Genomic DNA, 26331 nt, shown 5'->3' with positions numbered 1-26331 from the left:
CGGGCCTACAACCACCAGGGCCGGCCGCTAAATACAGAATGAAATATACATTTATCAAAGCTTCCGTCGGGTCCCGGGGCTCGGCCCCGTAATGACTCCGGATAGGTCCAAGGAAACAGGAGAATTAAATCCAACAAACACAAAAAACTAAAAGAAAAACAAAAGGCGAGGCATAAAGACAAACAGCGCAGATCAGGCGTCCTCCGGGGAACCCCAGTTCAGACCATTAAGCAGCACGCAAAAGGAAGGAGTATCGGGAAGCTGGGGACGGGAGGGGGGGGGCCAAGGGAAACGAACGTCCATATGTAGTCATTACAAAAGGTGCCCGGAACCGTCAAGGGTCAGGGGGACATGGCGATATCGGTGTCCACCAGGGGGGGAGTACAGATACCCCCGCGATATGCATTCCATTGCCCCCAGATTCTACCCCATGCCCCCGGCTTACCACGGGCAACATACACAGTCTTCTCCCTGAACATACACCAGTCCATATTCTCCTTCCATACTGACACGGTGGGCGGCCGCTGGGCACCCCAAAGCTGCGCTATATCTCTCTTGGCAATCATGTTCCCCAGGGCCGCCCACCGAATCTGAGCCGCGCTATAATCATTGGGCTCCCACACATTCAAGACACAGCGACGCACCTCCGGCAGCAGCACAACCCCAGTGACCTGTCCCATAACCGTATGTATCCGGCGCCAGTAGTCCGTCACCTCGCGGCACTCCCACAGGATATGAAGAAAGGTGGCGCTGAGCCCACAACCCCGCTTACAGAGCCCATCGTCGGAGTATCCCATCGAGACCAAGCGAGGACCCGTCACATACACCCGGTGAAGAATCTTAAGCTGTACCAACCGGAGACGGGCTGGAATGGCGACCTCCTTGGGGGACGACAGTGCAGACTGCCAGTCCTCGTCGTCCAATTCCACCCCATCCCCCGTCCAAGCCTCCCGAAGGCACACCAAGAGGTCAGCCCGATGATTAATCAGTTTCTTATAGATTAAAGAAATGGTACTGTCAGGGACATGTCCGTCAAGTATGCGGTCCTCGAGGGGCGAGGAAACCGGGTTCTTGGTCCCCTCTCCAAAGACCGAGAGCAGGGCGTGTCGAACCTGGGCATAGCGGAAGAACTCCCTGTCCGTAAGCTCATATTCGGCCTGAAGAGCCGCGAAAGACTTAACCGCGCCCTTATGCCACAGGTCTCCCACTTTGCTGATACCAATCGTATCCCACTGGTCAAACCCCTTCGTGGTCCAGAGGCTCCCCAGGCGCTCGGAGGCAAACAAAGGAGTAGCACATGTCAGTCGCTCACTCCAGCCCGTGGCCGCAGTGGCAGCCCTCCAGGTCCGCACCGCAATCTTAGTAGGACCCGTAAGGGCCCGGCCAGCCGAGCGGGAGTAAAGCGCCCTGTTATAGTCCCCGCCGGGAAGCAGGAACTTGTCCATCTCATACGCAGGATTCAGGCCAGGCGCATACGTGGCATGGTTAATGGCCGAAAGCTGCGCGGCCCAATAATACCTACGGATGTCGGGAAGCGCGATGCCCCCGTCGTACCAGGGGAGAGTAAGCTTAGCAAGAGCAATACGCGCCCGCCCGTCCCACACCAGTCTCCTCTGCAGGCTCTCTACCTCCCGAAAGTAGGCCACTGGGATGACGTCGAAGGAGTTCTGGAGTGCATAGAGGAACCTGGGAAGGGACATCATTTTGAACAGCGCGGCCCGACCCAGCGGGGACAGGGGCAGCCTGCACCACCGGGCCGTGTCCTCTCGCAATCGCCGAAGCGGACGCAGGAGATTCTGCTCATAGCGAGCCACCGGATCCAGCGAAACGTATATCCCCAGGTATTTAAAGCCGCTCAGAGATACCTGGATCGGAAGCCGAGGCGGCAGGAGAGGAGGACCACCGGAGATCGGATAGACACAGGATTTAGACCAATTGATCGTGAGACCCGAATTATTCCCAAAGGAAGTCAGAACGTCAAATAGGACGTTGAGCGACTGCCGCGGTGAGGTGAGATATAGGAGAATATCGTCCGCATACAGCGACACCCGATCTTCAAAGCCCGGGGCCCACCGGATCCCTCTAAGCGAGGGCTCCCAGCGGAGCCAAGCCGCGAGTGGTTCCAGGGCGAGAGCAAAGAGCAAAGGGGACAACGGGCATCCCTGCCTCGTGCCCCTGCCGAGGGCAAAGGGCCGAGAGACCCGCCCATTCACCACCACCTGAGCCATGGGTCCGGTGTAAAGAAGCTTCACCCAGCCAATAAATCCCTCCCCAAAGCCAAATTTAGCCAAGACAGCCCAGAGGAATGGCCACTCGATGGTATCAAAAGCCATCGTGGCATCCAAAGAAACCAGCACGGCCGGTTCGGAGAGGAGCTCCGCCCTGGCAAGGGCGCCATGAAGACGCCGCAAGTTAAGAGCGGTGTTACGATGCGGGATGAATCCGCATTGGTCCGGATGAATAAGATCGCACACGACGCTCAACAGACGATTGGCAAGGACTTTCGCCAGGATCTTAGGCTCCGCATTTAGCAGTGAAATAGGCCGGTAAGAAGTACAGCGGTCTCGCGGCTTGTCCTCCTTGGGGATAACGACTATCGTGGCCAAACGCTGGTCGGCCGGGAGGGAACCCGCCGCCAGAGACTCACGGAACATGCGACTGAGGAAGGGCGCAAGCTTGTCAGGGCGCAATTTATATAGCTCAATGGGCAGACCGTTGGGACCCATAGCCTTGCCCGAGCGAAGGGAGCGGATCGCGGTCGCTATTTCATCCGCCGACAAGGGGGCGTCCAGCCGCTCACGGTCCTCAACGGACAGGCCGGGCAAGGCGATATCCCGCAGCAGAAGGCGAGAGTCGTCCTCATCCCTGTCAGTCACTGGGGAGTACACAGCCCGGAGGTGGTCGGCAAAACATTTCACAATCTCGTCAGGCTCCGTCACACACACACCATCCGCAGCACGCAACTCCGGGACCACACGATTCGCTCTCTCCTTCCTGTCCAGCCACGCGATCAGCTTTCCCGCCTTGTCCCCGGCATCGTACAGTCGACCCTGCTGCTCCCTATACATAGTTTTGGCCGCGTCAGTGACCAGGGACCTATATTCAAACTGTTTCAGGCTGAGGGCATGGAGCCCGTCCGGAGTGACAGTCGCCTCCAAGGCCGACTCCAGCCCCAAGATGTCAGTCTCCAGCCTCACCACTGCCTCACTCTTGACCCTCTTAGCCACCACTATCTGGGAAAGGGCGTGTCCGCGGATCACGGTTTTAAAGGCTTCCCACAGGGACATTGCAGACGACACCGACCCCTCGTTATCCAGGAAGTATTGGTCCATAGCCTTAACCAGGCTGTCACGAGTCGTAGGGTCTCGCAGGTACCATGGGTTAATGGGAGCGATCCGCCCCGCAGACCGCGGCCCGGTGTCAAAAAGAAGCCACAGCGGAGAATGGTCGGAGATACCCCGCGCCAGATGCCTGACCTCTCGAATCCGACCCGTCTGCGCCGCGGGCATAAGGAAATAGTCTAACCTAGAGAGACTCCCATGCGCCCCCGAGTGAAAGGTGAATTGACATTGGGTCGGATGCATTAATCTCCAACTATCCACCAGGCCGAAGGTCTCCAGCATCCCACCCAACCATGCCTGGGCAGCGGGGAGGGTCCTTGGTGGGTGACGATCCAGTTCACCCGAAACCACAGAATTAAAGTCCCCGCCCATGAGCAGGAGGCCGTCCGGAAGGTCAAGCAGCATTCGACCCAAGTCAGTGAAGGTGGAGTTCTGGAGACCCGGGGGGACATAAACTGAAACCAGGGCAAGGGGCTGCCCCTCCCACCTCCCAATCAAACACACATAGCGCCCTCTGTCATCCGAGACTATCTTAGTGATCTCCACCGGAAGTGAGGTTCGCAGGAGAATGCCCACCCCCCTGGAACCAGTTGTGAAACCAGAATGGGCCACGAGGCGGTATCCCCCCCTGTTCATTGCATGACAAACATTGCCAACCAGGTGCGTCTCCTGGAGAAACACCACATCAGGAGTCAAACGACGCAAATATTGCAGTACTACACCCCGCTTGATACGGTCCCCCAACCCATTGACGTTCCATGACATAAGCCTCAACCCGTCCCCCCCCATCTCACCAAATAGATCAAGGGTCCCCCAGCCTGCAGCACAGTTCCCGAATGTGAACAAAAATCAGTACCTCGCCCTGTAAACAAAAAACACACAGCAAAACAACCCCTCCACCCCCCCAACCCCACCCCAGGACCAACTCCCCCCACCCTGCACCCCTGCGGGCCAAAAAACCCCCCCAACTTGCAGTGTGCCTGTCGCCCCTCTAACCCCATTCTACAAAAAGACCCCGGAGGAGGTAAGGGACCCGTCCCCGCCCGCCCCCCTCACTGGTACTGGTAAAACACAATATGCAAATGAAATAAGACCCGACTGTACAGTGCAAAACAGCAAAATCAAGGACCAAAAGTCACTCTAAAGGGGACCCGTCACCCGCGGTGCCCGCAGAGGGTCCGGGACGGCCACCTCCGTCCGGCAGAGAGTCCAGCCAGTCACTTGCAGCCACAGGAGAGTCAAAAAAGGCTGTCCGATCCCCATGTTCCACTCGGAGTTTGGCAGGGTAGAGCATCGAATACTTTAGGCCCAGCTCGCGGAGACGACGCTTCACCCCCTGGAATCCCATCCGTTGTTTCTGGACCAGTTGCGTGAAGTCCGGATAAAAATTGATGGTCGAGTTCTCATGACGAACCGGGCCGTGGGTCCGTGAGGCCTGCAGAATGGCGTCGCGGTCCCTGTAGTAGAACAGTTTGGCCACGATAGGCCTCGGGGGGGCCCCCGGTCGTGGCCGACCGCCCGGAACTCGATGGGCCCGTTCCACGGCAAAGAACTTACTTAGGCCAGCCGGAGACAACTGTTTCGTGATAAGTTCCTCGACCACGAGGTCAACCGGGCGGCCGTCGGAGGACTCCGGTACACCTATGACGCGGATGTTGTTGCGTCGGGCCCGTCCCTCAAAGTCTTCAAGCCGCCGGGCCATATGATCGTTGACCACCCTGATGTCTCCAAGCGCGGTCCGCAGATCCGACACCTCCGCACCAAGGGCAGAGGTCCGTGTGTCGAGAGCCTGGACCCTCTCGTTAGTTTTGGAGAGGTCGGCCCGGATCAGGGTGACATCAATCGCGACAGTGTCAATCTTACGGGCCAGGGCCTCATATTGCGTCGCGATGGTTTCCCTAATGCCGTCAATGGCGCCCATAATGTCCTGCAGGGATAGTTCCGTAGAGACGGTCGCGCCTCCCTCCGCAGTATCCGAGGGGAGGCCAGCAGCGCCAGAGGGCCCCCTGCCCTGGGTGTAGCGGTCCATGTTATTGCTCTGGACTACTCCCCCGCGGAGGGAAGCCTTGGTCTTGCGGCCCTCGGGACCCCCTTTGCCCCCCATGTGAACACGGTCACTCAAGGGGACCTCCAATCAAAGGGTGTAAGGGCGCCAGCAAGAAGACCACAAAATGTCGGTATAGGGGGTCCGAGGCGATAGGCACTCTAGTGGCAGGTGAAAGAAAACCTCATGCAGAGGCCCAGGAAGCACCTCGCCACCCCGAGCGCACCCCCCTGCCGGTCTCCTGAAGTACAAAACCGAAACCGAAAGTGGTGGGTCGGCAGCTGGCACCGCGCTGAAGCCGCTGTTGTTCAATTGCAGCCCGGCCCCTCGGGTCACCTTCACCCCGGTCACCTCCGTCGGGTGGGTCCCAAAAGTTCCGACGACGACAACTCAGGATTCCCAGGTCCGATTTGAGTTTTGAAAAGAGATATATGCTCAGCTGGTCTTTATCTCCCAGATTCCATAAGCCACGTCAGGATATTCTCAGGATAGATTCCGAGGAGCAGAGAGGGTCCGGGGAGCCCTGTGCTCACGCGACCATCTTGGATGCGCGCTAGGCTCCTCCGCTATTCCAATTCCTTTTATTGCTTTTTCACCCATTATTTTAACTGCAGTTATCACAAGTGCTGTTCTGCTTCTCAGTTCTAAAGACAGATCTATCATCTTCTCCCCCTTGACACAGAAATGGGCATTTAGTGTGTCGTCTTTCTATGGAGCAGTATTTAGCCTTGATGCTAGCTCTCGGCTGACCCGACTTAGTGTCCTGGCTTAAAGTCCTTTTCCTATTGCAAATACTTGAAACAGAAGAGTGTCTTTCTAGCACATGGTCATTCCATGACAGTTTGATTGGGTATGGAGATCTTTCCCCTTCATTCACATTGTGCTCCTCTCACTTACTGCAACCATATCTGTTACCTTTTTTTGCCATCACTAAATTGGCAGGGCCACTGGAGTTATGAGCTCTTGTGTATGTAGTATTTTCTGCATAATTGTGGATTTGCCACATGTGCCACATAATCTATCATCTGATGCGTAATTTGTAGATTTAAAGAAAAAAACATTTGTGGCTCCAACAGATCAAAAGTTAATAAAAATGCTGCAGCAGCAGCACATGTTGCTGCACATTGGAAGACCCTATTCAGAGGTTGACTAGTCACTTATCTGTTGTTTAGTGCTGTATTTGGATGTTACATCAGTACTAATGGGGTGAAACATTTGTCCAGACTGTTAACATGAGTAAAACTGGCAAACTAAATAAGTAATACTATCAAACAATTAGCCAAATACTTTGTCTTTTCTTGCCGCATAATTTAGTCTACCCTGTCACAAAATGTAGTCCTCTTCTGCCACATAATTTCATTGGCCCTGGTAATGGGACATTTGTTCTTCATTTTTACAGGTCGGCAATATGGTTTTAGGCAATTTGTTTTTGTGACATTAAATATTTTATATTTGACATTCTGCAAATTAAGATTTTTGCATGATGTTCTTCACATAGTAGACACCAGTAAGTCCTGCTTCCTCGCCCTTCGCATTTATCAGTGGTCCTCAGAGAAGTTAAACACCATAGGCTACAGAAAACTCTGAAACACCACATAAGGATTCAAGGTCTTGTGCTGATGGGCACGGGCCCGCATAAATCAAAAGAGAGTGTGCCCAGTGGGAGAGTGTATCGCGGAGAGGGATGCCATTTGTGGGGCAGACCCCCTCCCCCCGTGAACTCCAAGTAATATTTCCTCACTGTGACAAGGGGTGCAATTAATGAGAAGGCACTCGGGGGCTGCGAAGTGCCAGACATTGAGGGTCTTCAGATCTCATGGCCCGGTTTGGAGATTAGAGGCACTGCGGTGGGGCGGGGCGAGGCAGAGAAGCCAGGGCCCGCTATATGTCTCCTGGAGGTGGGGGTGTGGTGCCCCTAGAACATTGATTACCTCTGTGGTGCTTTGGGAGCCTGCACAGTGGGAGGAACATAGAGATGATCGGACTAGTGGCCGTGAACAGGGTGGCCGCGTGTTGGATAGTTTGTGTCCCCGGAATTATGGAATAAGAGCCACACGTGGGCGAGGATCCTGATCTGGACTGGTGCTTGTACGCTGCAGGTAGGGGTAGTAGAGAAATACCTTCCGCTGCCCATTCGGTTCTCCACCCAAGTCGAGGGCATCTTGGGGTGGGGGCCGTGGGACCTCGACGCACTGGGGGTGCCCGGCCTCCGCTGTCGCCTTCTAGAGTGAGTGCTGCCTCCTCCCTCATGCACAGTCTACATCCCGTTGAAAGCTGCTGCGATGGATAAAGCAAAGGCAAAACAAACAGGGACAGCTCCTGAACAAGAAGAGGACCTGCAAGACCAAGCATGGGACAACCCAGGAACCCAGTCAAAAGTGGATCTCATCCAACAATAATTATCTAAGATACTGGAGGCAATTTCAGACACCAAAGCGACGCTACACCAAGATATCAGCACTGTATCTGTGGTTTTGGGGCTCCTTCATGCAGAACATCAAAAGCTAAATGAGAGGGTGAAGGTGGTGGAGTCGGGACTCGAGGAACTATCCTCAATGCTAAAAGCCCTTACGCAGCACGTAGTGGACCTTACAGAAAGGATCTGGACTCTGGACCAAAGGGCAGAGGCCGGTGAAGGCCGTAGCCGGTGCAAGAATGTAAGAATCCTTGGTTTGCCGGAAGGGATTGAAAATAGCTACATGGTGACATACATGGAATTGTGGCTCAGTACAGTGGTGGCCCCAGGCGCCTTGACTTCATTTTACACCCTTGAAAGGGCCCACCGAGTGCCAGCCCGCCCGCCGGCGCCGGTGCGCCCCCCCGACCAGATGTGGCCGGGCTGTTTCATTATCGGGATAGAGACATCCTGCTGCAGAAAGCTCGGACAGATGACCTCTTTGTGGTTAATAATATTGAAGTCTCTTTGTTCCTGGATTACACCTAGGAAGTCCAACGGAAGTGCGCCTCGTTCCTGGAGGTGAAGAAAGCACTAAGAGAAGAAGGCCTTCAATATTCTCTCTTGTTTCCTGCTGGGTTTCGAATTGCTCTAGACGGCAAGACCTACTTCTGTGATGACCCCAAGGAGGCCTGGGAATGGATAGAGTCATATCGTACTGAAACCCCCCGGGCGACGCAGAAGACCCAGTCCACAACAGAAGGCCGTAGGCTCAGGAAGCAAACTAAACACAGACCTGGGCGCACAGTAACGAAGAAACCGAGCCCCTCACAGACGGAGAGGGAAAGAGAGGCGGCGCTGCAGGCAGTGGCCGAAATTGTCTGGGAGGGTGGCTCCCCCCCCGGGGGCAGAGTCACGCTCTATGAAGGGGACTGAGGGATTGGACACATATTCCTCTGACAAGGCCAGTCTTGAACAACCAGTGATAATCACGAGGGCAGCAGACAATATTATATGATAGATCGCTAGTCCCTCCGAAGTACCTGGAGGGACTAGCCCTCATTTTGAAGCCATGATAGGCCCCTCATGGCTGGATGAACACTGAGGCCGGTGCATGAGGTACTGCTTCGCACCAAGACATTCCTTATAGTGATGCACTGTATATCACGGGGCCTTGATTGGACGGCCACAAACCCCCTGTAGGCCCCTACTGTGACAGGTTTGGGCCTCTATCTGTTTTCATGAAGGTATATTTCCAGTTTGGGCAGATGGCCGTTGCCAGTATACTCTGGGAATGGGGAGTTGTTGTCTGTTGGGACCAGTTGTTTTTGATTTATTTTGTTCACTACGCAGAGGGGACAATTCCTTTTCTTTTCTTAATGAGTTGGGTGGGGGGAACTGGGGGGGAGGATTCATGAGATGCCAATACATCACCAAGACCTGAAATTTCTCACTTGGAATATTAGGGGGATGGGATCCATCTCTAAACGTCACAACATACATAACTATTTGAAGCGCCGAGGTGTACATATAGCGTTCTTACAGGAGTCCCACCTCATCCAGGGGGAACTAGAGAGGTTGCGCAGGTGATGGAGGGGGCAGATATTCGCTGCCAAATTCTCGGCTTACGCCCAGGGTGCACTGATATGGATCTGGCCAGGAGTCCCTTTCGAGGCAACACACACTTTAGTTGATAGAGAGGGTAGATATGTTCTCCTTACCGGGAGACTATTGGGCCAGGAGATCAAACTAGGGTGCCTTTACGCACCTAATCAGGACCAAATGTCGTACCTGACCTCCCTCTTTTCGCATTTAGCTGACATCACAGTGGGACATGTGATACTAGGTAGAGACCTCAACTGTGTGGCTGATGTGGTGATGGACCGGTCCTCCCCTCACCCCCCCCCCCTCACTTCTGGGGGCACAAGCACATGAAGGAAGTGACCTGAAATGGCCCACCCCAGACACTCGCGACCACCTCTCGGCCTTCCCAAAAATGAAGAGTCTGGATAACAGTGGAGAATACAATATAACACCTTTATTAGTAAATAAACTGCAGCGGAGCCCGGTCTGACCAGCCTCATGGGATAGCTGTCGAGGGACTGGCCTCAGAACACTGGATAACACAAAATAAGCCTTCCAACACCTCTCAAAACCCCGCTCCTGATGGAAAAATACTGCGTGGGTAGAAAACTGAATGAAGAAGGCACTGAGGGATGGGCTACCACCTGCAGAATGGGTGCACGTTATCAGGCTGCCAAGGCCATCTTACTCGGTCTCAGCTCTCTCTAGTGTGGGAGCATAACTATGTCCAGGGATAGGCATGCAAAGCTGAATAAACTATTCTCTTAGTGCATCTGGGTTTCAACCTTGGATGAGATAAGGGAACTTTCTGAACAGCAGCTTCTGCTGAAGCAAGCAAAGAGCGGGGGCACAGAGGCCGAGTTCTTCTTACAGCATAACATGGCAACTCCAGAAAAGAAAATGGTGTCACACATGCTAACTTTTGCCTGCACAACTTTACGAAAAGCTGGACACACACACATTTGCAATAGCGATCAATATGTAATAGCTACATGAATGCTAACACAACACAGTATACGTCATGAGACAGCGGTGGGGTTGCGGGAGTGGATGGCACACAGGGACTTACAAGATATTTGGAGGCTCCAACACACAGGGGACAGGGAGTACTCCATCAGGCACACTGAGTACTTAGGTTGGACTTTCTCAGACCATGGTCCTATGTTACTGTCGTACCAACCATGTGGGCAAAGATCCCCTGTCCGTGTGTGGTGACTCAGCCCCCTGTCACTGGAAGACGCGACCTTTACGGAAGCGTTACAGTCCGTAGTGGATATGTATTTTGTTGACAATGCGCGCTCGGCGTCCTCGGTGCTAGTGGAGTGGGAAGCATTCAAGGTGGTGGTGAACGGACACTGTATGGGACAAACGATTGGGATATGGATGGAACTACATCAGGAGCTGCTGGCCATGTAGGACGACCTGCATGTGTTAGACAATATACAGGGCACGGGATCACATGCACCTACAAGGCTACTCGCCACACGTAAAAGATATGATGAGGCCCTTGAATTACTTCAATCCCATGACTACAGGGCATAAATGGATAGAGTACAGAGCGAGGAGGGGCAGGCCGGTCGTCATCTGGCATGGCTAGTTAGGCTAGAGACCCAGGGTTCCCCAATTACTTGTGTCCAGTCCGCCACTGACACAACTGAATTTCGACCAAGACAGGTTTAATGGCCTTTCTCAAAGGTACTATGAGCAGTTAACACCGCCCCCTGGGCGGCCCCACTGGAAGAGCTTTGTGCTTTCCTGGCCTCTCTGTGCCTTTACACTATGGATGATCAGATAGCCGAGGAACTGGGTGGCCCCATTACGACGCAGGAGATCCAGGCTGCCATTTCTTCGATGGTTGGTGGTCAAACTCCAGGTGCTGGTGGCCTCCTGGTAGAATTTTACATAAAGTATGTAGATGCACTAGCCCCTTAACTCGTGCTTATGTACAATGAGGCCCTATAACTGTGACACTTGCCAGGTTCCACACAGAACACTTTGGTGATCCCGCTTCCCCAAAAGTCCGGTCCTGAAGTTGGGGTAACTGACTTCAGACCCCTGTCTATGCTCAACACCAATTTTAAGATATTGAGCAAAATCCTGGCATTAAGATTACTCCCCTACATGACCCAGTTGATACACCCTGAACAAAACGGGTTCCTCCCCTCCCGTAACTCATTTTATAACCTGAGCAGATTATATTCAGTACTCTACCATTTGGAAGTTGGATCTTTCCCGCAGGGTGCCTTTTTATCAGTTGATTTGGAAAAGGCGTTTGATACTGTGAGCTGGGAATACCTTCTTGAAGTCATGCGACGACTGGGGCTAGAGGAGGGCTTGGTGAAATGGGTAAGACTACTGTACACCCATCCCACGGCACGAGTTAAGACAAATAAGATTATCTCACTGCAGTACGCGATAACGTGTGGCACACAACAGGTGTGTCCCTTGTCCCCACTGATGTTTGTACTGGCAAGAAAGCCATTGGCTGCACTTTTTAGATGGAAGGGGGAGGGCCTGAGTCTGACGTTGGGCGGTAGAACCCATGGCATCTCCCTATATGCAGATGAATTACTAATCTACCTGGGCGATGCGGTGGGGGGGCTGATACTGCCTTCCGTCTATTGGACGACTTTGGGGCACTGTCGGGCCTCCGGGACAACCAACACAAAACATATTTGTTTTGAGTGGTTGGCCCCCTCCCTAGACCCTGAGAACTTGGATTTTTCACTCGTTGGATGATCTAAAGGAGGGCAACTTAGATATGGCCCTCCGCTCACTCCGCTCTTTTTTTTTTAAACTTTATTTAGCGTTTTATCATAAAGTATCTTGATACATATGAATACACACAGTCATTTTCAAAGGACGATGAAGGAATTTGTACATGCTTCGATTGGCTTGGTTAGGAAAAACACATCAATAAGTACAGTCGGATTCAATGCAACATATAGTATGCGGTGGTAAAAACCCTCAAAAGTGTACAATGGTCTAGACCATAAAGGAATGATCCCATTCCAATACCCACTGCAAAAGCAATGAATATTATAAAGGTGATAAAGGTCATAAGGAAGTTGAACGCATAGTGCCTGTTATACGATGTAGGTTCCAGCTAACCCACGCTCACTCCGCTCCAGTGTGCCCTTCTGGAGCTCCCTTTGGCTTCCTTTGATGGCCAGGGTCTATCTGACCAAAATGGTCATGCTGCCTCACCTTTTTTATTTTTTTGACAACTTGCCAGTGTTGAAGCCTGCGGGTTGGTTTCACCTGCTGGATGCGCTGGTGCGAGATCTGGTCTGGGGAGACGGGAGTCATAGAATGTCATTGCAAATCCTCCGAAGCCCCATGAGGGATGGGAGACTGGGGGTGCCAGACTTTACATTCTATCAGCTAGTAACACAGTTGCAACGGATACCCCAATGGTTGGAGGAAGTTAACCAAAAGGGGACTTACTTGATGGAGCCAGGACAGCGCCTACGCCTTCATTACTACCATTGGTGGGACTCCCATACAGTGAACCATAGTCGATCTTTGGGACTGAGCAGCTGGCACCCTGGACAGAGGCTGGGATTGAGCAGGTTGGGTACTGTTATCAAGATAAACTCATACTCCCTTTTGCAGAATTGGTGGATGGGTGTGGACTTTCGCCGAGTCAGTTTCTAACTTACGAGGTGCTAGTACCGACATTTGGGTGTGTGTGGGGTGCGAACAAGGACGAACCAGAAACACATGCGGTGCTCCACTCTTTGGTCACACTGGGTACAGCGGGTCATCAAATGAAATGGTTTTATGCATCTCTTATTGAGGTGTCATTAACCCCACTGCTGAAACTATGGGGCAAATGGGAGAGACTCTTAGATAGAGAGCTGAATGGGGCAGAGTGTTGGAATCCCCTAAGAAAATACAGCGCAAAACCCAACTAAAATAAATCCAATTTAGTTATATACACATGTCCTATATGACACCTCATTGTCTTTTTGTTGCCTTTGGGTGAGAATTAAAGAGCTGCCCGTGGTGCAATCACTTAGACGTGGATTTTGATAAGATGACTTGGGGCTGTGGGAGGCTACAGCATTTCTGGCAGGCGGTGTTAGATGAGATCAAGGCTGTGCTGGGGCACACACTTACTCTAACAATAGAAGTCTGTCTGCTTGGCCAATTCCCCAGAATCCCTAAGCGCAAAGTGGGGAATAGATTTATAGACTTGGCCCTGGCATTGGCCAAGAGACGCATTGCGGTAACATGGAAGTCACATGTTGTGCCCCAGATTCACACCTGGACACAAGGGGCCCGATTCACAGAACTAACTTAAGACAAAATCCTAAACTTACTACCATTTTGGTATTCACAGAAGGCACTTACTCATTTCGGTATTCACAGAAGTTAGGAGTCCTAACTTTAGGACTCCCAAATGCCTTCTGTGAATACCGAAAGTCTTAAAGTTAGGATTTTTCTCAGTTTACAAGTAGTAAAGTTAGGACTCCTAACTGTAGGACTCCTAAATGCCTTCTGTGAATACCGAAAGTCTTAAAGTTAGGATTTTTCTCAGTTTAGGAGTACTAAAGTTAGGACTCCTAAATGCCTTCTGTGAAGACCGAAAGTCTTAAAGTTAGGATTTTTCTCAGTTTAGGAGTAGTAAAGTTAGGACTCCTAACTTCTGTGAATACCGAAATGAGTAAGTGCCTTCTCTGGAATCCAAAATGAGTAAGTGCCTTCTGTGAATACCAAAATGGTAGTAAGTTTAGGTGTCTTAAGTTAGTTCTGTGAATCGGGCCCAAGAAGGGGCTAGATGGGCTGTAGCTGAGGGAAGAGCTCTCAGCAGGGAAGAATTAAAGGGCATACGCCAACATCCAATTGCTGACCTTTGGAGGAAGGCTTTGTTTGCCTGGGAGCAAACCCAATAGCTCAGGAGAAGACAGTGAGCCTTCTGCGGACAGAGACATTGGGAACACTAGAGTTGGGATAGGTTAGACTATGGCAGCTGTGCAATGTATGATTGTCCCCTCACCCCCTCTCTTTTCTTCTTCTTTCTTCTTTCTCCCTCTTATTTCTTCCCCACTCCCCTTCCCCCTGGGTGGTACGGGAAGGACCACATACATGTACCGGACAAGGCCGTGGGCCAGACAAACACTGACCGGGCACCACCCTACGAGCCCTCCTGCCCCCTTATAATTGATTACTAAACAGATTCCGCACCTCCTAACCTGCGTTAGTTGTGTTAAATGAGTTTATACCTCTTTAGGGGTATATGTGTTGCGTTCATGTGAACGAGAATATTAGATGGCAATACAGCATTTCACCCCCGACTGGAGGAAATCTCAATGTGAAAATGACACCCCATAATTAGCAGACATTAAACACTAGGGGCACACAAACAGTGGAGATCTGTTGATCCAATGAACAATGTGGGGGAGACACATTGGTCACTAAACGGGCCTCATATATCAGTACATTGATAAATACTCACGACTTCTAATTCTACTCTACAGCATTGCTATATATCATGTTTTATGTGTCTACAGGAAATGTAACAAGAAGTGTCATCGGTGTTGTATATAATGCAAGTTATGATAACAAAGATGCCAATAAAGATACATTTTTTTAAACTGATGAATTTTCGAAGAACATCATCTCCACTGGGAGGAAACGGTGCCAACATTTCAATTGGACAAGCCCACACCTCTGCATTTGGTTGATGGCCTACACAAGACAGCACAGCTGTGACACCCAGCATAGGTGTTCAATGTCCAATCATTCATGGTGAAATCCTGCATCCATCCTTATCCAGCCACAGTCTCTAGAGTTCATGGGTGAGGTGCATGCATCTTACAATCAGTCCTGTGCTGACCTGCTTTCATCTCTTGTTGCAGGTGTATCGGTGCACATAATTATAATTCCAGTGGTTAAACTGTGTCTTTATACACACGGATCTGTAATCAGTATGGACAATGGATCTAACTGAAGATATGCCTGATACAGAAAATGTCCAATCGTCTTTTTGCAGTAAACATACTTTAGAGGGTCTTTGTTTTTCCAGTGGGAGAAAAAGATTGATGCCCAGTTAGGTGTCATTTTAAGAATGTGTATGACTTACCCGGCTCCACCCCCTGGGCACTTTGGGTAGGAGGGTGCAGCAAATTTCCCACATCTCCGTAACTGACATTTGTCTCAGGAGACTTCCATTTCCAGGTTGAGTAATGTGAAATCTGGCAACAGGCTGGTGATGGGCCAATGGCGTCCGATCTATAAGGACAAGTATTACATTTCTGTTAACCCTTTCACAGATAAGTAAAATTACAACAAAGCTCTCTACATTTCCTGTGTCCAAAATAGTCAGCTTGTAACAGCTCCCTTACCCAAATAACAGTGATAAAAACAGACGAGACATTATTAGTGCCATCAAGAATATGTAACTAAACAGCAAATAAACAAATGGGAAGAGGGGTATACTGTTTTAGGAATTAGAAGATCACTGTACTGCATGAAAAAGGTCAGCAATAGAAAATAAAAATGATTGGAGGAAAACTGAAAAGAAAAATATATTGCACAAAGTGTGTTCTGTAAAAAATTATAACTCAACAATAGCTTTTCTGTCAATGTAAATATGGAATGTTCCAAGGGTCGTATTATAGCGATTGCCCCAGGGGTGCAATGGGCATTGTGTGCACGCTCTGTGCGCCCCTGGGGCACTTTGACATTACAGAAGGGGCCCCAGATGCTTTTGCAGCCCCTTCTGTAATAAACATAGCACTGGTGCACATTTAGCGCTAGCGCTATCATTAGAGGGTGTTCCCTCATTTGCATGAGGATGTGACACCATGCAGATGAGAGATGCACTTTGCTTCTGCGCCTGCGTTGTATTATGGATGTGGGCGCAGAGGCATACATCCCCTTAGGAAGTGAAACTTTCAGTGCGACACAAAAAGGTGTAGCACTTTCAGTGTGCCTCCTAAAGGCAGCCTTTTGGAGGGGAGAAAAGGGCCCATGGACCCGCCAGACATCCCCTTGCAGGCAGGTGTAATCAATCACTGTACCCGCCTGCAAGGGGGTCTGAATCCCCTTTTAAAAGTGCTGGCGGGTTGCCGCATGCACTGTGAAACACGGAGCAGCTTTGAAGCAGCCGCTCCGTATTTCTCTTGAATCAGCTGCCCCCAGGGCGGCATGAGTTGCGGCTGCTCTAACGGCAGAGCATTCACCATAATATGGGACACTTTCCCTGTTTGCGTCTGGCACACTTGTTTTAAGGTGCACCATGGCGCAAACAGGGAAAGTGCACTGTATGGGTAATAGGGCCCTTGAGCTAATGAAGCCTGAGCTAGTGTACTTAGGGTGCAATGAATGGCCAGAGATCGGCCATAGGGAACACTGGTTGTTCTGCTACTCTAAATATTCCAATAACCTCTAAATATCAAATAGGTAAAGAAATGTGACAGAGGCCATGCTCCAGGCAAACAGCCTGTTTCTTATGACAATGAAATGAAAGGTTTTGTAAAGCGCATGTATGCCGAGGCTTCTTAGAGCTAGCTGTCATTGATCTAGACTAGAGGGGGATGGTAATGACTACGGTTTTGAGGCAAAAAGCCATGTTTTTAACGATTTTCTAAACAATTGTCTGTTGGTTTGATTTCTAAGACTGATGGGCAGTGTGTTCCATAGTTTATGGGCCAGATGGAAGAAACTTCTGCCCCATTTTACGGTCTTCACCCTGGGAACAATGAGTAGAGAGGCCGACGATGACCTGAGATTGCGTGGTAAGACGTGCTGTCTGATATGCTTACTGAGATAGGCAGGACCATCCCCGTGCAGTGTCTTGTGCACAATGCACTTTGACTTGAATTGGATCCTTGCCTGGACTGGGAGCCAATGCAGGTCTTGAATACTTTGGGATACAGGACTGAATTTGGGAATCTTAAGCAGTAGTCGTGCAGCTCCATTTTGTAGTTTTTGCTGCTTGCATATAGTCCTCTTGTTTGCCCCTAAGTAGAGGGCGTTGCAGTAATCAATTTTTGCTAGCACCAGAGCAATGATGACTGTTTTCCTAAGATCCATATGAATGGAAGGTAAACTTTTTCGTAGAATCTTCAGGGTAAAGAAGCGGGAAACAACGTTTACTTTGCGGATTTTACTCGGCGATGCAAACACAACCCGGTCATTACAACGACAGTGTTGTCACAACGCACTACCTTTACAACGTAAGTCGTTACAACGACTTGCGCTAGATGGCGCTCTAGGATAAGGAACAGTATGATTTATTATTCCAACACTTTCCCTAGTGTTGCACACACTGGAGTTGGAATAGTAAATCATACTATTCCTAAGTCCAGCGCGCCATCTTGTGCAAGTCGTTGTAACGACTTGCGTTGTTAAGGTAGTGCGATGTGACAACACGGTCGTTGTAACGACCGTGTTGTGTTTGCATTGCGGAGTAAAATCTGCGATGTAAAGACATATATTCAAAGGAGCACGATGCGGTGATGCAGTACCTGATCAGATAATGATCCGTGGTCATCTAAAGTGACGGCAAGGTTTTTTACCTCTTTTACTGGCAATGGGCAAGGCCCAGCTGCTTCCGGCCACCAGGAGGAGTTCCAGAAGGAGATCCTTACCAAACAATACCACTTCGTTTTTGTCTGTATTCAACTTTAAGCAGTTATCACGCAGCCACCTGATAATGTGAACCATACAATCGTTAAATTTGGTTTCCACGTCCTCAGGCTTTGAAGATAGAGACACCACTATTTGAGTGTCATCTGCATAAGAAATGGCAGTAAAGTAGTGAGAGCATATGAGTTTGGCCATGGGGGTAACATAGACATTGAACAAAGTTGGAGATATTGAAGATCCCTGGGGCACCCCGCATGGCAGGGGGTAAGGGTGAGATTTATGTTCTCCCATCACTATAGTTTGTTCTGTCAGTTAGGTAGGATCTAAGTATATTGGAGACTTTGCCTGTGACCCCCATTTCGGACAGGCGATTGATGAGTATTTGGTGATTAACTGCTTGGTGTTAGTGTTGATATCAGCAGTGGCACTGTCTTTATGGGGGTTGCAGGAAATCAACTCTCTAGGAAATAAAGTGATGGGGTCACGGCCCCCATGGAGATGATATGCTACCATTTCACACACTCACTGTGTCTGCTCAAGACCATTCAATCGTACCGGCCTGCATACAGTCACCTTCCATAGGACTGCGAGAGATAAAAGCACATTCCATGTATCTGTTTTCTGAATTTGGACAGTAGTGCATGGCAGGGATATCTAGCCTGGAGAAGATGGGAGGGTTGGGGCACACAAGCAGGGGCAATCAGCAAAGATGTGCAAAGATGTGCTATTTAAAGAATCCTGCCAGATGCCAGGAGGCTTTGACCAAAGGCGAGGCTTCGTGGACATGGACACAGGATGCTTGAAGGCTGAGGTCAGTGTTGTCTGATCTGGCTTTTCCTTGCACAATTGAACTAATTTCTCTCATTTGTGAAATAAATGAATAACTTATGAGGGTGCCCAAACGCTTTTTTTAATGGCTGTTCTTTTTGTGTGTTATAGGCTACTACTTTGTGATTATATTTTGCGGAAGTGAGTTTTCATTTGGTGGTTTACTGGCAGGCCTGCAGCTGGACTGGTCTTGGCAGATAACAGACAGCATTAGTAGCTGCCGCCCAATTATATACTGTTCAAGCTGCAGCCTTTTCATCAGAAAGTCTGTGCTTTGAATCCTGGCTGTCCCACTTGAACAAACTGTGTGACCTTTGGCAAATAACAATGTCTTCTTATACCTTAGTGACCATGTGTTATTTATCAGATTTGCCTTGGGGTTCTTTGAAAGAACAGGGCCTAAAAGGGAAAGCATTACAGCTAAGAAGCAAACATGTGACAGTGACACAGTAACATGTACAAGAAAAAGGTTTACAGCACCTGTTGAACTGTTTTCAGAAGATTAGGCATTGCATTTTTGCGACTTACCACTTTTGCTGTCAGAGTAGTTCATAATTGAAGGATTTGTTAATTTTTCTCCTATACGTTTATGTTATCATGGAATTAGAGGAATTAATCCATGAATGACATTTAATTTCTTTTGGGATTTGCAAAACAACTCTTATTCTGTTTGATTGTGTTAAAGGGGCAGCTACACATTGGTTTTGCATATTTTAGGGTGCTGCTGCACATTGGTTTTGCATATTTAACGGTGCTGCAGCACATTGGTTTTTGCATATTTCAGGGTGCAGCTGCACATTGTGTTTTGCACATTTGGTAATTCGGCAATACAACGGTCATTCTTCGCAATATATATGCTCCATCTTATATTTATTTATTCCTTCCCATTGGTATTGATCTCTCCGCCATCTCACAAATACTCTCCCCATTTGCATTTATCCATTGCCCAATTTGTCCCAGGCTCATGCCATGTGTAACAGGCTGAATAGAGTTAAGCCACTTTAACCAATAAGATTTTGTATTCTGGGACTTGTAGTTTCTATTTTCTCATTATATGCATGTGCCTAACAGACCTAGCATGCCACATGCTGCTGTAAAAAAAAAAAGGTCTGTTGTTCCTTAATTGGCTTACAGGTATTCCTAAAGCATGGCACTATACAACACTTCTCTCATGTGTGAAACCATTCATACACAAAGGGAGGGTTCTGTATCTTCGTTGTGTAGGGTTCATACGCTGTTTAAATGTTTAGTAGTTCTTACTCTGTGATGTTGGACATTATCCTTAAATTACCAAATAAAAGTGCAATTAACACATGTTTACTTGAGGCTAGATGTTAGTATTATTCTTGGTCCCCTTATGGCTTAAAACATGTCTCAGAACTTGACAACACTTGCTGTGAAAGGACTACAAGTTTCCCAAACTTTGGGAGGACGTGTTATTATTAACTCTTTCTGATTCCTTCTGCTATTATATCACTGCTAATCTGAAACTTATTGAAATATTATATTCAGGTCTGTGTGCATGGTGTTTATATGCCAGTGCTATTCATAGCTGTCAAGTGGGCTCTTGTCACGTGTGACCCTTCGGCCAGCCCTGGCTTTTTAGCCAAGATCACTACTCAGGACTGGCTGAAGGTATCAGGCATGACACGAACCCACTTAGCAGCAGTGGCAGCTCTTGGATACTTCAATGAGTCGACTAACAACTTATTAGGAAACATATTTTAAGGAAGCCTGCAATGAAGGGCAGTCTGCTCTAATGACTAACATGTGACTGTGATACATATTTTAATATGAGCCAGCGAATGAGGATCATATATACAAATTCTCTTGAGCGCTTCAACGAGACAGCCAAAAGCTCAATTCTTGCATGGTTGAAACAAGCACACAACAGATTAGGTAACTTAAATCAGATGGGTTGCCAAGCTGGTTAGACTTTGTAACCTCTGCGATTTAAACAGTCTCTTGATGCTCTTTAATGAAATGGTGCCTGAGCTTTTACCTTTTTGTATCAGGTGGCTATTCATGCCTGTTATCAATCATTCCATATTTACATCAAAATGTATATAAAAGACCACAAAAAAAATATTGGTAAGCCCCCACCTACTTGGCCAAAAATAAGGTGAAGAATCATCATATATTTGCAGGATTGCCCTGCATTTCAGATGTCTGTCCTGCTTCCTATACTATGCTAGTGCGGGATGCCAATTAACAGGAATTCTGGAGGGGGATGCAATGAGAAGGGCGTGGCATTCAAATGGATTTGACCAATGTGCTGTAAGTAGAAAAAAAATACATCCTAGTGACTGCAGGATGTTTTACATCAATCGAGGATGTGTTAAAAGTTTGATAGTCCTTGGGGAGTACGTTCTTAGTGCTCTTTTCCTGTCCTGAACCTATCTTAAAGTTCTCGCAGAATGACAAATAAGGGAAAAGAGTATATGGAAACTATTATTTGCCCTAGATCAAACAATTTCGTCCAACAGGCATACCAAAATTGCCACACACAACTGATGCACTCAAAGTGAGCAAGGTTATTATTTATGCTATTATCTTCCTGAGATGCTAGACTGACTGCTGTTGACCTCCAAGATCAACACATCAATTAGGCCATTACATTGGTTGTTAATGAAATTTCAGATACATTTATTCAGCTGTTTTCAGTTCAAATATATTCTGACCTTAAATATAAAAAATCAGAACTAGGTCTGTAAACGGGCATATGTTTGCAGATTTCTGTATGAGAGAAGTAATTGACAGCAGTTAAAAGTTCTGTGTTCTGTTTTTTGCTCAAGGATTTAAAAACTCTTTTTCTGCTTGCCCAGTGTGTAGCTCAGCCCCATAACTACCAGTGATACCACGTGTTTTGACACCAGTCAGGGTGATGTAACAGAGGTCAAAGGTCGCGTCTTATAGCTCAGTCCCCACAACCCAACTCGAGGGAAATTCAGAAGGTTGCTCCCTCGGCTTCTATTTCGGCTATCTGGTTTGCTGCTAGCTGATTCTGCTCAATGCACGGGGCATGATCTAGGCACTGCTTTAATCCACACGTGGGAACAAACTCAAAATGAGCAAAAAATAGACAGGCGTTCTGATGGTTCACATGATGACTTCTAGTTTCACAATAGTGCAAATTATTTAGATAGTCCGTTTAAAAGAGCAGCCGGGCCTCTCCTACAACACAGTGTGAGCCCAGAGCTGTGACCAAGGATGAAAAAGGCTGCCAGGTGCAAACAGGCCCAACACAACAAGAGCAGTATACTGTGGTAAATATTCTTTTCACCTAAACTGAATTTCATACGGAATCTTTAAAATAAAGTAAAATAGCTCAGAATAACAAGAGGCAGAATCCGTGGTATAAGAGTTTTTCTAATGGGCTTTATTCCATCCAAAATGGCCGACTCGAGTCGCGGCCTTCAGGTTCCGTCACCACGAGGGTTCAGGAAGTGAAGTACAATACTTTATTGACAAGAAGTAACTTTTATAGGTCATACATTTACAATGAAACGAATGCAAAAAGGCGTAACAATTGATAAGATAAATTAACATAGTGATACGTAATCGAAACTAGGCGTAATAAGGAGCAAAAAGAAACATGATTGGCTCTGATTATCTTACATAGGTGGATCTATACGATAATACTTAACATAGATGCGCGCGCAGCAGCATGACGTGTGATTGACGTGCAACTAGGGGGTGAAGGGGACTTGACATTTAGCTCTACATGTGGAGACGAGAAGTCTGGGGGGTCAAGTCAACCTAATCCCAAATCATATCTAACATCCTATGTTTAGAGAACTATGTTATCCACAAGGAAGGACTCTCGGACAGAATCTATTCTATACTAACTGTATGTGCGTGTACAAGCGTCTAAGTGCCTATATGAGATGCGAGGGGCAGAAAACTTTCCATGGCAACAGGGCTATGAATCACTTGCAAGAGGACGGAAAGGCTGAGTCCTTTGCTTGTGAGCTAAAGCAAATGTTTACCTAAATCACTAGACAGGAATGCATCGGCTGAAGAGCAAAATAGATAATTCGAAGGTGAAATACAGCTTCTTGGCAGGCAGGCGAAAACTGGCCGAGGCAGGCACCGTTAGCTGCACAGGGAGTAGGACAAAGTTCATGGATACAGATGCGAGCTCAAGCTGAAACTGTCAGAGACAGAGAGCAGGGAAAGGCTTTGAGGAAAGAATCGGGCCTACTTGCCTGAACTGTAAAAATGGAGTAACTTAGCCATATAAAGTCGGTGGCTTTTCATACTTAGGAATTGAATATCCAGCCCATTGATGGCGGATCTGACAGAGAACATGTCGACGGTAGACACACATATGTTTGCGTCTTGGAAACTGGAACTGGAGGGAACATACATGTATTTGTAACATGCATATAGAACCGTTGGGGTCCAAGATAGGGGACATAACTGATCAGGAAAATCCACATTTCCACATTCCCTCCTTGTCCCCTACTTGCCCTTCAAGAGATATCAATCTTCATCATTCCATCGATTTGCTCATGGAGCATCATTTCTTCTTCCTTCTTTTTCCGGCATTTTGAACGAGAACTTTGATATGGAATGCATGATGTGGCACACAGACCACAAATCGCTGGTCCACATTGTAGGCATAAACAACAACTGAAGAGCATAAGAAGGCCAATACCTAGGAAGGATAGAACTCTCCATCCCCAGGCTGATATCACACTCCAAAACCACCCGGACCACGTCCAAGTGCCTGTATTCTCGTGTATCTGGCTTACAATCTTATGAAGGCGTGTTATAGCTTTATATACAGATGGCGAATTTTCTGGTATGAATATGCAGCAGCTGGATCCGATGACCCTGCAAGCTCCGCCCCTATCGGCCAGGATGACGTCAAGGACAAGACGATTCTGGAGAACAACAATTCTCATCACTGATTGTTCCTCTGTCAGATTGCCTAGGGCGGCTATAGTCTCGTTTACTACAGCTTCAAGAGTCTTGGTGAGTCTGCGTATCAGCTTACTATTTGATATTGTACCTATATAGGGAAAGATACCTTTATTGAAATCTACATACTTGTCCCATGCCGTCTCAGTATAATCGACAACTGGGAGATCCCTCCGCTCTCTTTTGTGTACTAAATGAACATTTCGATAATAATCAGGGGGAGCTAGGAAAACAGGTGGCAAAAGGAATGCTATGTAACAGGTACCATCCCAATCTAGAGGCAGACGCATATATGCCGTCTGACCACATATAAAGTAAGAATGGCGAGAAGCTCTAAATGAAGATTTCCCTTGATCACTATATTCTACTGTAGTAACGCATTTGCTATGGCCCATGTGTATGGAACCAACTTTTCTCACACATAATTCACCCTTAACTGGAAATACTGACATAGTGGGCAGAATTAATTCAACTTCGGATTTGACATTCAAAATCATAAGATTAGGCGTAAAATTACCTAATTTATACACTTCATTTTCTAAATCAGTTCCTGTTCTACTGGGGTGACCCTCCTTATTAGGGTGACAGACTTTGAATAAAACTAGATTCAGATTTCCCCATATCCAATGTTGTTGATAAACTGCTGTGTCTGGGTCTATGGAATTTAGTAAACTAAACCATGCTCCACAGGAGCCATTGTGTGTGAACGGATGTGGAAAGAAAGGCAGAACTCCTTTGTTATTCTGATAGGGAGGGAGTCGGCCACACACCCAACAATTGGTGGCATTACTAGTCTGATGGGAATGATGTAACATACTAATGAAGGTGTTATTGCGCAGCGCAAGTCTATAAGATAATTCATGTGGCGGTAGGTCACTAAAAGAATGTTCAGCAGTAATATTATAAACATGTCTAGAAATAGGATGATATATGTGCAAAATCACACTCGTAATGATTATTAAAACACTCAATAAAAACAGAATTAATAATGTCCTCACACAGTAGCTACGCAGTGATTTACAATACGCCTGTCGTTTCAACATTTCTCTGGTATTTTCTCTACTCAGGTCCAAGGGATACATGTCAGAGACAATTCAACCGCTTCACCTTGGAGAGGACTTAAACAATCAAATTGCTCGACTGTTTGGGCCTAAGTTTTAATTTATAATTCTGAGAGTCATTCTTTTCAACAAAGGGAAGTTTTGAATCAGTCTGTGAGGGAGTGCAGGGCACAGTGTCTATATCCGAGGATAGTCCATGAAATTTCTTAACGTGGCTGGAATGTATCCATCCCTTGCGGCCCTCCACTTTCACGGCTGTTCTTGTGGTCAGCAGGACTAGCTTCGGTGTTTTCCACCTGGGCTCCAATTGGGTTTTCCGATCGAAATTCCTCACAAACACCAGATCCCCCGGAGCAACGTCATGGGGTTTCACCTCAGTGTTGTCAGGAAAAGCTGCAGCTACCTGTGAACGACAAGATTGTAGTGCAGACATCAAGGAAGCCAAGTAATCTGTCAGCATATTACAATTAACATCAGTTATTTTACGTGGTATAGGCGTCCCCCACATATTTGGTGGCCTTCCGAAGATCACCTCATACGGGGATAGCCCTGTTCGAGAGTGTGCTACCATTCTTATGTAAAATAGTGCAACTGGTAAGGCTACTATCCAGTCAACACCTTTCTCCCTACATATTTTAGACAATCTGATTTTCAAAATTTGATTATGTCGTTCCACGAGACCTGCTGCCTCGGGGTGTCGGACACAGTGGAATTTCCACTGATATCCCAACAAAAGTGAGACATGTTTCATTAATTCGGATGAGAAAGGCTGGCCGTTATCTGAATATACAACACGTGGTAGCCCGTACCGTGGGAAGAATTCTCGAACTAACTGTTTGGCAGTAGTCGGGCCGTGTAATCTGATACTGGGTACGCCTCAGTCCATCGGGAGAGAGCGCAGACAACTACAAGAACATATTTGAATCCTCGACATCGTTCCATCTGGATATAATCCATTTGGAGCACTTCAAAAGGATGATCAGGAGTCTGGAATCCACCCTGTTCTACGGGAACACTTTTTCCCGGGTTGAACTGACAACATATCATACAGGTACGGACCTTTTGTTTAGCTGCTGCTCGTAAATGTTTATTGAACCAAATGTGTTGAATGCTATCTAGCATAGCTTTTTCTCCTAAATGCGCCGGGCTGTGAATTGTAGCTATAATGGCTTGGACCATAGAGTCAGGAAGAAACCATACAGATTTCTCCTTCGTCATCCATCCCTGATCTGTCTGGATCCCTCCTAGTTCAGTCCATTTCTTTAATTCTTCTGCAGTAGCATGTGTCTGTATGTCAATTACGTCAAGTGCGGGATCCTTAATTGTCATACACTGTGTTGGTGTCTGAACTATTGGCTTTGTCATGTCTAATGTGCGATTCTGAGCAGTCTGTTTAGCTGTTCTGTCAGCTAAATCATTGCCTTGAGAAATGATATCAGTAACCTTCGTGTGTGCTTTACATTTCATAATCGATATAGCAGTGGGTAGATGTATTGCGTCTAACAAGGCATGAATGAGGGGTTCGTGCTGAATGTGGGCACCATGGGAAGTTAA

At 47.9% G+C, this 26331-nt stretch overlaps 1 protein-coding gene across 1 annotated transcript in view; it reads right to left on the bottom strand.

The window, feature by feature from the left end:
• The window catches only part of LOC146817397 (dynein axonemal heavy chain 5-like), a 1608734-nt gene that overhangs the window by 40534 nt on the left and 1541869 nt on the right, over positions 1 to 26331 (bottom strand). Inside the window, exon 102 of the mRNA XM_085609634.1 lies at positions 15453 to 15601. Within this exon, the coding sequence (XP_085465760.1) occupies positions 15453 to 15601 (149 nt within the window). The remainder of the gene's footprint in view (positions 1 to 15452; positions 15602 to 26331) is intronic.

The sequence above is a fragment of the Triturus cristatus genome, chromosome 6 (assembly GCF_964204655.1).
Source record: "Triturus cristatus chromosome 6, aTriCri1.1, whole genome shotgun sequence".
Lineage (NCBI taxonomy): Eukaryota > Metazoa > Chordata > Amphibia > Caudata > Salamandridae > Triturus > Triturus cristatus.
The sequence above is the reverse complement of the archived record's forward strand: the minus strand, read 5'-3'. Positions and strand labels throughout refer to the sequence as shown.